Here is an 18882-nt window from a genome sequence, read left to right on the forward strand (position 1 = left end):
AACAATGTCATTGAAGGCTGCTTAAATAAAGTGGAAGGTTCACCTCTGCTAGAGTCATGTAGAAACTTCTGCTAGAAGGTAACTTCTAGTAGAATCATGTAGAAACTTCTGCTAGAAGGTAACTTCTAGTAGAAAACCCTGTCTGATATACAGACTGCTAATATTTAGTAAGTGTAAATTTTTCAAAAGTGACACAAAAAAGACTGTTTTCATAATTTAAAAACAAAACAGCAAATCCTCTAAATGAACATATCTCCTCCATCTACCCTTTCCCTCTCTTTATGTATATATTCACACTTTGTTGAACTTAATTTTAAATTCTGGGTAAAGAATTGCATAGCCACGTTTTAAACTAAATAAAATCACACTGAACAAGTAATAAGTTAAAGTTTAAAAAGGTCAGTGTACCCATGAAAAATTTTCTTCAGTGTTATATAAATACTATATAATACAATAAATATATTATATCGGTTGCTATATAGGACCCCCAAATTAAATAACTTGCTAAAGGTCCCTTAGTATAAATGGAGGCAGACTGACACAAGTCTATTTAAATCTTTAATTTCCTACTCTGGTCCTCTAATTTTATCTTTCCAGGATATTTTCCCATATCATTTTGATGTTCCTTTTAGAAAAATATCTGCATGTACATTCTGCATTCTATAGCATCATTTTTTTTCCTATTAATAGTTTTATTGCTGTAAGGGTATTTATTCTTGTTTTGTTTTTAAGGCTTCTTCTGTTTCCTAAATTGCCTGTTTTTCTTCTGGTTTATTTTTATTTTTTTCTTTGTCGTCTTTCACATTGGAGACTCTCTTTACACTAACACTTGGTTGTACCTCCATTTTTTAAAGTGAAGCAGGAAAGAGCGGAGTGAATTACATGGAGCATCAGTAGCATTTGAACTAGCAGACTTCAGTGAAGGGAAATCAAGTGAACTCACATAGAATCCCCAAAGGTTAGTAGTTTTTAGACGCTTCCTCTTGAACCAGTCAATATGCCGGAAGACTAATACAAGCTTCTGTCTTACAGGGTGGGGCTGGTAGAAGCCTGCCTGCCAGAATTCTGATAGCATGACAGCAGAGGGGTCTGGGGGCCTTCACCATTCAGTACTTAAAGCTTTTAGTTAATCCTCCTGTTTTCCATTCCTTACCTTCAAACCTCCTTTCGCTGTTCTTGGTATTCTCAAATCAGAAACTTCCCTGGTACAATTTTTCCAAAAAGTAAACCGCATGTCTTTTGCCCAGATAAAAGGAAGAACAGTTGGATTTTTGAAAGAAGTGGATATAAATGCAAGTATTCAATCTAAAATATTCTTTCTGGTTATAGTACCTAAAATCCACCAGTTCACTGACAAGGACAGATCTGAGATCAAATCCTAGCCTTAACACTTGGAAATGTGTGACCTTGGAGAGTTCCTTAACCTAACTACATCTTAGTTTTCTTATCTATAAAATGCAGATAATAACACATTCCTTACAGTGTTGTTGAGGGAATTAAAGGAGAGAGTATATGCAAGATTTCTGTTACAGTGGAAGGCACCTACCAGAGCTTCTCTCACAACCCGACAAAGAAACGCTAAACTAGCCCAATACCACTGTTCGGCGTATTAGACGGTAAATTCCCCAAGACCAGGGAATGCAATTTATACCCAAATCCCTAAAATCAACGTGGATATAACAGCATCCATATATGATGCCTAGATTAAAATATTTTAATGTATTTTGTCAGCTAATAAAAATATCCAAGTGTGGGATAATTTTTAATTTCTTTTTGTGCATTTGTATTTTACTTAAACACTTTAAGATCCATTATTTACTTCAGTCATATCATAAGGTGTTTTTTTTGTCTGAATTCCTTTAGTTTGACTAAAGCCCAATAAATAGAAAAACAAAGTGAAAGTTATAACACCTATCATATTTAAACATTATTGCCCTTCCCACCAAAAAAGAGTGTTCTTTTCCCTCTGTGACATCTAGATAGTATATTGATTCCCGGTATATCTGTTACAGACTGACTAAAAGGACTGGCATTCGTCAGAAACAGCACTTAAAACTTAAAGAGATAAAGAAGTGTTGTCTGATCAACAACAGTTAAATGTCGGTAGTCAATTCCAGGTCAAGATGCATGCTGTGTATTAATGTGTGTGTGCGGAGGAAATACCTAACATATAAAAACACACAGCCAAATGGTAGGAGATAAATGAGAGACCAAGACAGAAACTCATCTACTTTTTCGTTAAACAAAGAAAGAGGGAGGAAGAGAGAGAGAGAGAGAGAGAGAGAGAGAGAGAGAGAGAGAGACACACGGGGTGGGGGGGGGACGGACCACAAAACACTAAGGACAAACAACTGCAACTCATCAGCAAGGAAATAAATTCAGGAGAGCTTTGTCACTCAATTCTTTTTAGTTATCTCAGAATTTACTCAGAAACACATCCTGACTAGGGCAATGGAAGCTGCTGGTTTAATGGTGTGGATGGTACAGCATTGTAACATGGGTTTTAAAAAAAAAAAAAGAAACTATGATTTATTGGGGCCAGGACCAAAATTTAAAATTCAGGTTGAAGATCTGATGATAATAAACTTTGCTCAGATGCCTCCCACACAGCAAGTCAGGAGGAATCAGGAGATCCCAGGGCAGGTTCATTTTCCCCCAGTGTTTACTTTTCTTGCTTCTGCACTGGGAACCAAAATAACAGCTCACATTGCGTTTGTACTCTACAGTTGAAAAATGGATGATTTTTCTTTCCCTTCTACCTCAAATTCTCTCTTCCACTATTTTCCTTCATTTTAAGAATGTGAACTCTAATTATTAAAATACAAAATGCTTGCTTACACTTTGGCCATTCTTCCCCCCCCCAACACTTAATTTTTAGTTTATTGTTTAGTAGGATCGTAGCTACCTGATTTCATTATTTCAAATCTCCAGAAACTGAGAGTCTCTGGCCAACAATATGAATCAATAAAGAATCAATAAGTGGAAAAATAAAATGAATACTTGAGTAGTAACATCAGGAACTCTCTGGTGTTAACCAAACATTCAGCTTTTTCATAAAACAGGCTTAGTCAAAAAAGCTTGGAACGTGATCTGGGACAAACACACCAAGAGTAGCCAATTTAGAAAAGCTTTCCTTTTTCAAGCAACACAATGCTGGGTGTATTTTCCCATGTATTTCAGCATGACTGGTGAAAGGCAACTTAATAACATTAAGACAGATTCAGCAATTGATGCCAAAAGTAGAAGAGGCAACATAGCACATTGCAGTGTTTCTCAAACTTTCTGGGGCAAAACTCATAGAAAGAAAGGTCACTTTAAATCATAACCCACATGTACACACAAACGCACACACACCCCTTAAGCAGAAGATTCACACTGGAAACACACTGATATTTTCTTTTTTTATGTAATGCTATGCTATCCAACCATGTTTTTTAAATGCTAGTTGTGAACTGCACTGGTTTGGTGTTTAAATTCTGGTTCTACCAACCAGCTGTGTAGTTGTGTGCAACTTGTATAACCTCATGGTGCCTCAGTTTCTGCCTCTGTAAAAGACAATTATTTTTTGTCTTTTGTAAAAAGTCTTTGTAAAAGGTTTTTGCTATTGTAAAAGGTCTTTGTGAGGACTAGGAGTTAACACATGCAATATGCTCATACTGAGATCAGAGCCTGACATATAATAAATCTCAGTAAATATTAGGTAGCAATAATAAACTAGAATGTTTCTATCTCCTGAAATCCATAGCTAAGTTTTCATTTGCAAATGAATAGGTATCAACTGTATTTCAATCTAAAAACATACTTTTTTAAAAAATATGTATCCAGATTATAGTACATATACAATATATATTTAATATGCCAAAATAACTATGCTGATGATTAGAAAAGAGATCACTGTGTCAGATTATCTTGGTTTTTCCTCAAGTTATTATCTTGGTTTTTCCTTGGTTTACACCATCAATCTCCCCACTAAGGAAAAATAAATAAATAAATCAGAGTAGCAAAGAAAATCTTCCTAACCTACAAAGGAAGCACTGAAACACTTAGCCATCGTAATTTGTTATTATGGTATGACATTTTGTAAAGATATTCCTGCCCTGATTATAATTTCTTATAAAGAAAGGTCATAAAGAAAATGTTGATTTTTATTTCTTTCACAGACGTCAAAATATAAAAATCAATGTGTATTTATAAAATATGGATTAATGTCACTCCAAATTCTATGCATGGTTAGATCTGTCTCCTCACCAGTCAGAATTCTAGACTAGTGATGAAACAACTGGAAAAGTGGAGGGGAAAAAAAATTAACTTCAAAATTGATCCCAACTTTTTTTCACCTTTGAAAGAATAATTTAAACTATTATGACAGATGAGGCATTGTTAGTACAAGAAAATATTTAATTTTCATCCGATTTTCAGACTAAAAAAGATTTGATTTCCTAAAAGAGTAACAATACTAATTTGTGATTCTTTTAAAAATTGTACATGAAATAAAATTTTATAACTTAGAGACATTTTTTATATCATTCTATTCAGCCTTTTTCTTTTCTCAAAGGATGATCCGATAAACATACATTAATTCAGCTTCAGAAAGAAAAATCCCTGTGCAACAAGGAAAAGATTATCAAATAAAATTGTAGTTTTGTATCAAAGCTACTACAACCCCCTCTGAAAAACCAGCTTTGGGGAAATTAAAGGGACATAAATATGCATAAATAGTTCAATACATTTTAAGGCTACATCATCTGTTTAAGAATGGGATAAGATCTGTTCATGCTTTAAATTAAGCTTTACACATAATGTTTTCTTCCATTTCACGAGTTTACTTAAACACATAGTGATATTTGCTATATGTATACTATGGGACAAATTTTAACTCTAGTATAATGGTTACTCATGCAGACACAGCTTATTTCATGTACAAGATGCATTCCTGAAAATATGTGTATAAACAGGTATTTGAAAATTGAATCACACTGTAAACATTATGCAGACTTTAATACCAACAGGAATCAGATACTTTTGTATGGTAAACAGCACTATTTTATATGTGCAAAGTGCAATTTTCGAGTATTTGATATATTTGATTATTTCACTAAAAATAATGTAGTTAATTCCAAACTCACTTATTTCCATCAATATTCAATGAAAACAATTAGCATTAGGAAAATTCCATTTTTGTGAACCTGAATGAATTTTGTAGCATTTGAGCTACTGCTGCTTTGTAAGAAAGGAGATATTAGCTAAGCGTTTCGTGGTTGAGTGTTAGAGCTCCCCACTTCTTCGGGGCCCTGCTAATTACACTACTGTTCACTATTCAAGTGTGTACCCTTCAGTTTTTGTTAACAGCACTCTCCTTCCTCAGCCAAAAGTACAAGTCTTTCACAGTATAAAAATGGATACAATTAAAGACACTAAATCACAAAAAGATATTTTTATGTCTTTGTACAGCGGATATGAACATACATGGATACAGATTAATATAAGTAACTCTTGTTTTGGTTTTGAAGCCAGGCTTTCCCCCTTTTTCTTTTTAATCTAACAAAAAAGTACTATTGGTCATCTAGTGGGGCATAAAACAATAGCCTTGTTTATCATATATAGAAGATAAGTTGTAAAGGCATTAGTTAAAACAGTATTTTACCCACCCAACAAAAGTATTTCGCAAGTTCCTTACAAACATCTGTAATAAATAAGTTCAGTTTTCATAAAGGATTGTTTAGCTGGCAAATAGTCTTTAACAGCATTTTGCTAATATTCTTTCTATGAAATCTCATAAAGAAAATATCATATAAACTACATTAAAAAATGTTTTGGAGGCTTTCCTCTAGTCAGGTAAGATATTTAGTGGGATAGAGAACAAAAACGAGGGTCAGAGAATGGTGACAGTTGGCAAGGAACAGTGGTGTGAGGAGGTTAAGAGGCTTACGGGAGCTCTTGCTCAGAGACATGATGGCAGAAGACAGAAATACGGCCTCAGCAGAAATATCCAAATGGCCTCCCACTTATCACCATTAGTAACTGTTCCATCAAGACAGAAACATGTATGCTGTCCACAATGTATCTTACTACCCACTGCATCTTGAAGAGCCTACAAAAGAAATCCTCTGAAGCACAAAAAAAGTCTTAATAAACTAGTATGTGCTTAAACAGAAGTCCAAACTGAAGGACTCAGTTAAGGGGGGGGGGGAAAGGCAGTTATAGAATTCTAGAAGATTTATTTAAATCGAATTTACTTCGTGAAGCAAACTTTACATTTTAACAAATAAATGAAAAGTTAGATTTTAAAAAAAACTTTTATATACCTAAAATTCAAATTATGGAGAGAGTAGAATACAATAGCCTGAGAATTAAATAGCTGTCCAGTTTTTTGTTACTGACCTATTGCATGGCTTACTACACAAGTCAAACTAATTTATTATAGTCCTCATTTATGAGACCAGAGAATTCTATACATTCGAGTGAAATACTGCAGGGTCTTAGAACTAATGTACCTAAAAGTAAGTAAGGATTTCCTTTAAAAAAAAAAAAAGAAAAAGCAAAAGTAGAAACAAAGACAAAACAAATATTTATCCATTTGTTATTCCTCATAATCACCTGGGAAATTCTGATCTGCAGCTAACCTAATAGTAGATGAAGGGAAGTGTCTCATTATAGAATGATTCCCAATAATAAATGAAATAGAAGTGACAATTTAAATACCACCATTTTGCAATCCTTACCAAACTAATCTAGGCATTCAATATCAATGTCTGCTAACATCACAAAAGAAAGTAAGGCAGATACTACATGCCCTTGACAGAAGAACATAAAAAACTTCCTACAAAGCAGTCTTGCCCAAAATATCTAATTTGAATTGTATCAACCTTTGGAACCAACTACCAACTTATAAGAAATATAGATGACAAAGGAACCTGTTAGACTATACACAGGGATGCAATAAGCAAACTCCACATAATATGTTTCTTCAATAAATTAGACAGAAAAAAAGATGGAAGAGAAACCTTATAGAATAAAGACTTAAGAGATATATCAGCCGATCACAATATGTGGTCCTTAGTTGCATCCTCACTTGAATAAACAAATTAAAAAGAATTTTGAAAGTTGTAATTTAATTGAAAATGTGATACCTACTGGGAATTTGATATTTGAAAAATTAAGAAATTATTGTTAATATTTTAGGCTTACTAATGGTACTATAGTTGTGCTTTAAAAAGAGACCTCAGTTTATAGAAGAATATGTTGAAATATTTATGAATATAATGATATCTAGGATCTGCTTCAAAGTAATACGGGAAGGAGGCAAGAAAATGAGAGCAAAGATAAAATATGAGTAACCATGAGCTGTTAATTACTGAAGCAGGCTGATTGGTAGATGGGAATTTATTATGCTATTTTGTCTACTTTTATGTAGACTTGAAATTTCCATAATAAAGAGCTACAAAGAAAAAAGATATAAACTTTATTGTATATCACAAAATGATGATTCAGGAAATTCTCTTTATTGATAATCCAGGATGGAAAAGGAAAAGTCTTGAAGAACAGCGGAAGACATGGGAAAATACTTACAGAAAGTTAAAAAAAAACTGTGTGTGTGTGTGTATGTATGTGTGTGTGTGTTTACGTGTGCGTGCACATGAGCGCATGCATGTGCATGTGTGCACACATATCTAAAGTGTAATTATTCCTTATTGATATGTGGTAAATTAACAGTAATTTTTGTTTTCTTATTTAAGTTTTACACTTAAAAATCTAATACAGTTAATATTAATATTTTATAACTTGGCGAAAATGTCACATATATTTTACTTAATTCATTTAACACTTATTGCATGGCAGGTCCTGTGCTAGGCATGGGAGAAAAAGTGAACAAGAACTCTATCATATGGAGCTTAGTTGGGGAGAGAAGAAGAACCCAACAAGTAAGTAGCAGCACATGTAAAATGCAGGATATTTCAGGTGCTCTGAAAGAAACAGAGAGCAGGATAAGCAGGGAAGGAAGGTAGTTAGTAATGGTCTCTGAAGAGGTGACCTACAGCAAAGAGTCAGCCACTCACAAAATAGGGAGACAAACATTAAAGGCAGAGGAAGCAAAGCTTTGAATTGGGAAAGATTTATTCTCTATTCAGTAATAAGACAAGAAAACTTTAAGCACTGGATTTACGTGATTCAAAATTAGATTTCAAAAGATTCACTTTGTTGTAGTGAACAATGGATGAAATACGGGCAAGAGGTAATAGGGAGGTCAGTTAGGAGACCTGGAGTAGGGTTACTTATCTGTTTATAAGAGTATTGCTGAGAAGTTTCCCTAACCTATAAAACCTCCTTTATAGGTTTTATCAAATACTAACACCCTTAGAAGTTGCGTTGATATTTGAGAATAATGTCTTCTTAAATGTATGCGGGAAAAAAATATATAACAATATTTTTAATTGCCATCAAGTTTTCATGCACAGTACATTTTTCAATTTTCAATTTTCAAAACCTGAAAATTCATTTGAAAGATAAATATAGTAAAGCTACAATTATATTTAAAAGATTAGTAAAAACAAATGTGAAAATTAAAAATAATCAAATATATTTTGAAATGCAAGACAATTATATTTCAGGTGAGAAATTACCTTGGATAAATCTCTGAAGTTACTTGGCAAGGTAAGGTCCAATTCTTCTGATTCATAATTAGTGATGACCCATGGAAACACTGGATACTGATTTAAGTCATTGTAAGTCCGTCCTGGGATAGAGGGGGGTAAAAAACGTCATTTAATCTATAATAATGAAATGGTAAGCAGATTCAGAAGTGTAATTTACTAACAATGACAACTGACAGTTTTTGGAGTGCCAGATAGTGTTCTCAGATAGTGCTATCAATGTATTATTTCATTTAATTCTCACAATAACCCTATGAAATTAATGATCATCCCCATTTTATAGATGACAAAAATTGAGGCACAAAAGGCTTGGTAACTTTTCCAAAATGATGTAACTTGTAATGGTGTACCATATTCATAACCAGGTACTCTGACCTCCAAGTTTATGTTCTCGTAAACTACCCTTGACTGTTTTTATTACTTGAAAACCTATACCAAATAAAATATTCTGTATTAAGACTTTAAAAAATAATTTGCAATTTTCGTAAGAGTGTTTCCAAACCAGATTCCTTTCCCTGCTGTTAATTAAGAGTTTTTCAAAACCAGATTCCTTTCCCTGCCATTAATTAACGAACCAACCAACCAACCAACCAACCAACCAAGCCACCAACCAAGTTTAGGTGATTTAACCCCTGGGAGCATTCATTAGTCATCTATAAAATATGGGAGTTGCACTGAAATTTCTGTGACCGCGTTCAAATTCTAAGATCCTCTGAATATCATGCTCAGCATCATCAGTGTTGTTCCCCCACTCCTAAATGCTGCCACATACTTTTCTACACTTCTTCTAAATAATGATATTCAATGACACAGTTAACTGGTTGTCCAATGGTTTGGACCTTGGAAATTCTTGTTATTTAATATTATCTTTTAATTCCCGCTGTCATTTCTCTAATGCAGACTCTCATTACTTTTTATACAATTGCTTCCTAACTTTGCTCTCTGCCTAGACTCTCTACACTCCAATTTGTTCTTCATTCTGCCTCCAACTTAGTTCTAATATCATTCATTTGTTCAAAAACTCTCAGAACTTTCCCAAAGAACTGACTGTTAACTCCTCAAACTGACAGAAAATCTTCCACATTTCCACACAACCTTTCCAGTTCTCTTTCTCATTATGTTTTTATGCACGCACACACACACACACACACACACACACACACACATACACACAAACATATGTGCACATACACATTGTATGCATATATACAGTAGTCCCCCGTATCCATGGTTTTGCTTTCTACAGTTTCAGTTACTCTCGCTCAACTGCGGTCCGAAAATATTACATAGAAAGTTCTAAAAGCAAATAATTCATAAGTTTTAAATTGCACACCATTCTGAGTAGTGTGATGCAATCTCCCACTGTCCTGCTCCATCCCACCTGGATGTGAATCAGCCCTTTGTCCAGAGTCTCCACACTGTATAAACTTCCCGACCACGACTGTTAGTCGCTTAGTGGCCATCTCGGTTATCAGATGGACTCTGGAGGCATCGCAGTGCTGTGTTTAAGTAACCCTTATTTTACTTAACAATGCCCCCAAAGCACAAGAGTAGTGATGCTGGCAATTAGGATATGCCAAGGAGAAGCTGCAAAGTATATACAAGTATAGGAAAAAAACACAGTATACACAGGGTTCGGTACTAGTCTTCGTTTCAGGCATCCACTGTGGGTCTCGGGACATATACCCTGTGGATGGAGGGGACTATTGTATACACGTTATCTTGTGTGTGTATAAAACTACACCATTAATCAATCATTTTCTAACTATACTTCATATTTTCCCATCTTTATAAGTTTACTTAAACCTTCAGTTTTACATAAAATGACTTCTAATCTCCCAACTACCTCCTATGCTAGTTAAGGTTACATCCATCTTTACACAAACATAAAATCTCTCCTGCTATTTCCTTACTCCCACCAACTGAATGAATATATTTTTCCTCTCTGTGCTTTTAATCCCCATAGTACTTTGTATTTTTTTATTGAATCAATATCACTCTACTTTAGAATCACATAAGTGCTCAGAGTAAGCAACATGCCTTATTCTCTTTGTATCTTATTTGTGCCTCAACTATAAGCCATGGGCATTTATTAACCTGAATCTCAAATGTCTCATGATTACATTCTGTTTTTTTTACTCCAATTAGCACAAATGAAAAGTTATGACAGAGTTCTATTTTTAACTCTCTTCCAAAGTGAACAGGTTTAATGGGTGATTGTCAATGATATTAAATAACTACAGAACTTGTACAGGACCTTTTAGTCTTTCGATTTTCATGTATGGGTCATAATATAAATATTCCTTTATTTTATACAGTTTTCTTTTTTCTGTATTATATTTCATTGTTTCATCATATACAGAGGGTGCCAAAAAATGCATACATTTTAAGAGAGGGAAAAACTGTATTAAAATTGTAATACAATGAATGACGCTAGCGTTCATTTGATTAACGCCATCTTTTGAGCAAACGTTATACTATACATTGCTACCGTAATTTAATTCAACTTAGAAAAGTAATACATAGATAACATCTCTTAACGTGTACATTCTTTTGGCACCCCCCAGTATTTCAATTAAGTTATTAATAGATTCTTAATATTTTATGTGGTTAATTTATTCCTACTATTCCACAGAGTCCATTCTTACTACATTAAATAGTTGTAAATTTTCATTTTATATCTTTGGAAAATATTATGTATACCCATTTTTAATTTCCGTCAAGTAGCCAATTGTCCATATACTCTTGATGAGGTATTTGTGTAGTAATAAGCTACCTATACCAGCATTCAAAATAATCTGATCATATCACAACAGTTTATTGTTTGAAACAAGTCAACATGTGAGCTTAGATTACCTGCTATTGTGTTGAGAAACATCAAGTACTCAAAATTTGAAATCTCTCTGTGTTGCCATCGCTGGGTCATATTAGAAGCTTTAAAAAGTTGACGAGGACTAGCTAATGATATACGCCTGCAATAAAAAGAAATTGATGTAGAATCAATTTAAATGTAAGACTAATTATATCACAATAAATCATGAATATCTATGCTTATTCAAAATGATATCTGTATATTCTGAAGTTATATTCGTGTTATACTAATGAATACTAGAGACGTTTCAATCTACAATTAATTTTAAAAAATGATGTGGACTAGCCACAGGTGTACTGTACATGTTCTGTTCATTAAGGTAAGCTGTCGTGACAATGCCATTATAATATGTAGTTGTCATAAGGTTGACTGATAATAGTATGATTAATAATTCACTGCTTTACTGATATAATAACTGAGAAATACATATAACACTGTACTCACATCTTTATCAATTTTAATAGTCATCACTTAAAGAGAACACACTTGTACATTATATATTTAAATATTATGTTTGCATACACTTTGTAACAAGGGAAAAAGAACTGTAAACTCTTTTTTCTTTTAAGCTCAGTTTATTGTTATTAACCTCAGTTTATGTATTAGAATTATACAATAGAAAATACAGTGGAATTATGTATAACATATATTGCCCTTTGTTTTTAAATGTAATGATTAGGAAAAAAAAATGAAAGTCAAACTTGCTTCAGAATTAACACAATTTACTCTAAGTTCACAATTTATTCATATTTTTTACCTAGAGTTCATTTTCACAAGTGTCTGTAGCATTTTCTCCGGGAAGATTTTATATCTCAATTCATACAATCTTATTTTTTTAGAAAATTGTTACTTGCCAACACCTTTATAATTTATTCTTTTCAAAAAAAATCAATGATTGTAAACTCTTTAGTTGTCTATTCGGGAGGTAGGTTAAAGATGAGAGACACTATTAATTTTTTCATACAGCTCAATGGGAGACCTATTTTTATGTTTTCCTAATACAAGGTAAGTTACAAAGGATACCACTGATCAGTTGTTAAGTAGCTGTAGGAACTCAGCAACAAGATCAATTATTCCATTCAGAGCCTAGAAACTCAGGTAACTATACTCTCCAGTTCTTCCTTCCACTAAGAACAAGGTAACTATGTTTTTAAAAGTTTTATTTGCAAAAGCATAATTTATATACCACAAAATTTACTCATTAAGTGTACTATTGATGTTTCTTTGTAAGGAAATTTCTAGAGTTGTACAATTATCACTTGAGAACATTTTTATTACCACAAAACCTTGCCTTATGCCTGTTTATAGTTAATCACCATTCCTATCTCAACTCTAGGCGGCTATCAATAGAGCTTTATAGAGCTTTTAAGTTTATAGAGCTTTGTCTCTATAAACTTACCTTTTTTTTGACATTTTGAATAAATGGAATTAGACATCATGTACGAATAGTCTAATCTTTTGCATCAGGCTCTTTCACTAACCGTAATGTTTTTGAGGTGCATCAATGTGTAGCATGTATTAGTAGTTCATTTATTTTGACTGCTGAATAGTATACCATTGTATGAATACAAAATATACCAGTGTAAGTGCTGAAGATCTATTTAAGCCACTAATTTACTGAATTAAGACTTTTAGGTTTAACTGTAAGAAACCATTACAAAGCGTTCCCAAGTACGATAACACATTTTAGGTAATGAATAAAAGTTTTTTAATAGAGCTAATGAGTAGGAAAATAAGACTTTTTATTAAGATAAGGAAATCTATGCATTTCTGAGCTGCTTCCTTCTGAACACTGAAATTCCTCATTAAATTGTAAAATAACCTTACCAAAACCAGGATTTGCATTGTAACGTAACTAGCTACTGCTTATAATCCAGAAGGGCACATAAAAGTTGTGATCTGTGGTAGTTTTAAAATATGTCCACAAATTCTTTGATACTTTCTGAACTTGAATGCCCTCCCAGCAAGCTTGGGCTGTATTTAACAACTCACTTGTAACAAATATCAGCAGCAGAAATGATGGCATGTGACTATCAAGGGTAGATCACAAAAAGACATTGGGGCTTCTGCCTCATTCTCTCTTGGAGCACTTGCTCCGGGGGAAAGTCAGCTCCCAGGTCATGAAGACCCTCAAGCAGTGCATGGAGGAGCTGGCTTGGTGAGGAACCAAGGATTACTGCCAACGGGCATATGCGTGCTTCTCGGAAAGTTCTCCAATCTTAGGATGACTGTAGCTTCTACAGCTCTGACTGTTGTCTGTTCATTCTACTTCAATTGCATCTGTAACAAGATATTACCTAACAAAACTGAAATAACACTAATCAAAAACTACTCAAAACAACACAAAATTAGGTACGCAAAAGGAAACTTGAAGTTTCTACAGCTAATATATTTCAAGATTTCAAAGGAAAAATTCCAGTGTTCATTCTCTTCCCAGTCCTTAAATTAGTTAAAAAACTGTATTGATGATGAATCAATACCTACAATAATTAATGACGGTGCTATTTAAATACAGCCAACTGACAAGTACACAGTAAAGAGACGCTATCCCCACTGTCCCAGTTCCCTATACCATGAAAGATGCTTTGACATTTTAATATTTCTCTCAGGTAGTTACTTGAAAAATATAAATACTACTTATTAAGACTATACATATACATATACACACAAAATTAATATTTGAACTCTGATTTACCAGAGGTCAAAGGTGAAAGTTTCAATTAATTATAGTGACAAAATCCTTAATATACGGATTTCATGTTTATATCAACAAAGAAAAAATACAACCAACAACATAATGAAGTATTTATTAACAAAGTGATAAAAAATGTTACTCTGATTTTTCATACATGCTAAATAACAGCACATGATAATGTGTAGGTAATAAACAATTTTGCAACTTATTTTAAATACAGAGAGTTTATTATTTCCATGATCTTTTTTGACACAAAATTTAATATCACATTTACCAACCTTAAGTGTAGACTTGAATAAGGTTTGAATATACATATTTCTGTAACCATCATCACAGTGAAGATATACTCCAAAAAGCCCCCTCACTTCCCTTTGCAGCTAATGCCTTTGTCCCAGAGTTCCTGGTCCTTGATAACCAAAGATCTGCTATCTGTCACTCTACAGTATTGTTTTTTCAATAATTTCACATAAATAGAATCAAAGCCCATGGCTATGATGACTAGAGCCCATGCTGCCTAACTTCTTTGATTTAGCATAATGCTTTTGAAATTCACCCATATTGTTGCATGTATTGGCAGTAAATTCCTTTTTATTTCTGAGTAGTATTTCACTGTGCGGATGCACTACAATCTCTTGATCCATTTACATATTATAGACATTAGGGACTATTATGAGTAACACTGCTATTATATTTGCTTACAAGTGAATGTGTGTATTTTCATCACTCTTGGTAAAAACTTAGGAGTGAAACTTATAGGACATAAATTAAGTGCATATTTAACTTTGTAACAAAGCTGGCAAGTTGTGTTCCATAGTGATTATACTCGTTTATATTCCTACTAGCATGGTTCTAGAGTTCCTGATTTTGTGTGTATCCTTATTAATATTTCACATTCTTTATCTTTTTCTGTTTTTGAAAATCAAGTTTGTTGAAGAATAAATTACATAGCATAAAATCCATCCTTTTAAAAATATACAATGCAATGAGCTTTGCCAAACAAATACAGTTGTGTAATACCATAAGAATCAAGATATGAAATACTTCCATGACATCAAGTTTCCCTCAGAACTTCCATTATAACTACTCCGCCCCTTCACACTCCAGCCCCTCGCAACCACTGACCTGATTTCTATCCAAACAGTTTTATTTTTTTCCAAAATGTTTTATGAATGGAATCATACAGTATGTAGTCCTTTGTATTGGCTTCTTTCACCTGGCATAATATTTTTCAAATTCATCCATGTTGTTCCATATATCAGTAGGTCATTCCTTTCTATTGCTGAGTAATAGATTTTATTGTGTGGATGTACTACAATTTATTCACTAGTTGATGATCATCTTGGCTATTTCCAATTTTTTGTGACTACAGCTGTTATATTTGTGAACAGGTCACTGAATGAATATGTATTTTCATTTCTCTAAGGTAAATGCCTTCAAATGAGACTTAAAAGAGTGGATGGTGAGTATATGGTTAATTTTATATGAAACTGCAAAACTTTTTCCAAAGCAGCCATGCCTCTTTACTTTCCCGTTAGCAACATGTGAAATTCTAGTTACTCTGCATCATTATTAGCTCTTGGTATTGTCAGTTTTTAAAAGGTGTGCCATTCTAAAAGGTGTGCCATTTTCACACTATGGTTTTTAATTGGCATTTCTCAAATGACCAGTGATGGTCGGCATCTTCTCATGAGTTTAAATATTTGCTGTCTATTCTTTGTTGAAGTATCTGTTCAAATCTTCGACCTATTTTTTTTTAACCAGGTTTGTTTATATGTTTATCACAAAGTTGTGCAAATATTTTAAGCCAGTCTGTACCATATCCTTACATTTTTTTAAGAGTGACTTTCAAAAATAAATGTTTTTAATTGTGAAGGCCAGTTAATGAATAATTTTGAGTCTCACTTAAGAAATCTGTGCTTAACTCGAGGTTTTCTTTAGGACATTTTGTTTTCTTTAGGACATTTTAATTTAGCATTTATGATTAGGGTATGTTACTTTTTCTTTCTGTTACACTTTGAGTTTTACATTTTGTGAAGTAAGGGGTGAGGGGACTTATTTGATTTTGTTTTTTTTTTTTTTTTTGCATATGGATATCCAATTATTGACCATCATTTGTTGAAAAAAACTCTTTCCCTATGAATGTACCTCGGTGAAAATCAAGTTGACAATTTATGTATGGATTTATTTCTGGAAGTTATTATATTCTATTCATCTATATGTCTATTCACACAAATAGCAAATATACGAATTAATGTAATTTTATATTGTCTTGACATCAGATAGTGGAAGTCCTCCAAACCTTGTTTTTCTTTTTCAAAATTGTTTGAGCTACTATGGATATTTGTATTTCCACTTAAATTTTAGTATCAGCTTGTCAAATTCTCCAAAAAAGCCTCCTATGATTTTGGGTAGAACTGATTTGAACCTATGGATCAGTTTCAGAGAAAACTGACATCTAAATAATACTGAGTCTTCCAATTCATGAATATGGTATAGTATAACTTTTCATTTTTAGGTTTCTTTAATATCTCTGAACTTGTTCAATTTTCAGTGAACAAGTCTTACAAATTTATCTATAGTTACTTAGTTTTAAAATAATATTTAGATGGTACATTTAATTTTAATTTCATTGCTAGCATACAGAAAAGAATTAAATTTTGTATATTAACTCTGTATGTTACAATACAGCTAAGATCATTTATTTGTTCTAATATCTGTTTTTTGTTTGTTTGTTTGTTTGTTTGTTTGTTTTTTGGTAGGTTCCCAGGAATTTCCACATAAAAGCATGTATAAGCCATGTATATCTTCGAATAAAAACTGTATTATTTCTTTCTTTCCAAACAAGACGGTCAGTAGTTTCCTTTCATGGTAATGCCGTTTTGTGACTTTGGAATTCATGTAATGCTGGCCTCATACGATGACTTTGGAAACTTGTCCTTCTTTTCTATTTTCTGTGTGAGTTTGCTTAGAAATAGTATTATTTCTTCATTAAATATATGATAGAATTTAGCAATAAAACCATTTGAGCTATGAATTTTCTCTGTTAGAAGATCTTTAACTACAAATTCAGTTTCCTCTGTGCATCTATTAAGGTTAATCATTCCTCATTAGGGAGATTTGATAAATTGTGTCTTTGAAGGAATCTGTCCATTTCATCTAAATTGTCTGGTTAAGTAGTATAAGTTTATTCATAATATATCCTTATTTTCCTTTTAATATGTGAAGGGTCTGTAGTGATGTCCTTTCTTTCATCTTTGATATTGGTGATTTGTATCTTTTTTTTTTTTTTGTAAGTCTTGTATAGATGTTTATTAATCTTTACAGAGAAAAAACTCATTACATTGACATTTTTCTATTGGTTTGTTTACTTTTTCATTGATGTTCTGCCTTTATGCTTATTATTTTCTTGTTTTGGTTTACTTTGGTTTACATTTGCTCCTCTTTCTCTAGTTTCCTAACACAAAAGTTCAGTTGACTCAAAACAATACACTAATAATCATTTATTATGAAATATAAAACAGAAGGTCATGCATTTCAAAACAATTAAGAACAGATATTAATATGACTTTCCATATTTTTCTCATAGAAAACAGTACCTGGTTTGAGGCAATCCAAAACAAGTTCCAATACCAACACGAGGTAGGTAATTCACCACTTTCTTTACTGTTGCAGGGTCTGGGAAGTTGAACATTACAGCAACTGTGGAAAATAGTTTTAAAAGTTAGAACACAATATGATTTCTTTTCTGGAAAATTGACTTCTTGGTCCAATAAAACATTTACTCTTACTTCAGGTATTTATTGAATATAATTGTTATTATATTACATTTATTATAGTGCATGTCAACTTTTCGTATTAATATGTTGGAGGTAATATTCATTTCACTTATAAACTCCTATACCATAGACAGTTCCTTAACTAAATACTGTTGGAATTATAGTAACTGTTGTTGCATTAATGTGACATGTAACTCAGATTATCTAGCCACAAGGTGAACTTACAAAATTTTGGCAAGTTAATATATATCTTTGAATTTCTATTAAGAACACACAATGTAATATACAGATGATGTATTAGAGAAATGTACACTTGAAACCTATATAATTTTACTAACCAATGTCACCTCAATAAACTTAATTAAAAACTATTTGAAATTTTAAGCTTTTTTAAGTTAATAATCTAATACCAAAAGGATGACAAATACAACTACAAAATTGTGTTATATTTATTCCCAATCATAAACAGTTTAAAATACATTCCCTTTATAATGATTCTATGTTTATACTTTATATGTTCATATAATCTAGAACAATGTGTGAACTGAAGGAAAATTTTTCCTCTATGGTTAGTAATTAAATTTAAATGCTTTCTAATCATTTTCATTTTAGTAAGTACACATTTTGAGAATATCAAAAAACACGCCAATATATAAACATATTCAGTATATAAATGTTAATTTATTTATAGTCATCTATAAATTTTTATCCTTAAAATATGAAAATAACAGTCATAAAATCATGAGAGAATTTAATTAATTTGAGAAAATAAAATTAATTTTAATTAATTTTAATTTTCAATTATATTAATTTCAATTATCAGAACCAGATATAAGCTCTGAATGTTCACCTAGCCTGAAAAAATATTTCTAGCCTAAAAAACTCTTA

At 32.4% G+C, this 18882-nt stretch overlaps 1 protein-coding gene across 3 annotated transcripts in view; it reads right to left on the reverse strand.

Moving 5' to 3' along the window:
• LRBA (LPS responsive beige-like anchor protein) overlaps nucleotides 1-18882 on the reverse strand; it is a 575445-nt gene that overhangs the window by 154154 nt on the left and 402409 nt on the right. For all 3 annotated transcript variants that reach the window (XM_033134087.1, XM_033134086.1, XM_033134088.1), the window contains 3 exons: nucleotides 17815-17917; nucleotides 11508-11623; nucleotides 8622-8734 (listed from right to left, as the gene is read on the reverse strand). In XM_033134087.1, the coding sequence (XP_032989978.1) occupies nucleotides 8622-8734; nucleotides 11508-11623; nucleotides 17815-17917 (332 nt within the window). The remainder of the gene's footprint in view (nucleotides 1-8621; nucleotides 8735-11507; nucleotides 11624-17814; nucleotides 17918-18882) is intronic.

The sequence above is a fragment of the Rhinolophus ferrumequinum genome, chromosome 18 (genome assembly GCF_004115265.2).
Source record: "Rhinolophus ferrumequinum isolate MPI-CBG mRhiFer1 chromosome 18, mRhiFer1_v1.p, whole genome shotgun sequence".
NCBI classification, from domain to species: domain Eukaryota; kingdom Metazoa; phylum Chordata; class Mammalia; order Chiroptera; family Rhinolophidae; genus Rhinolophus; species Rhinolophus ferrumequinum.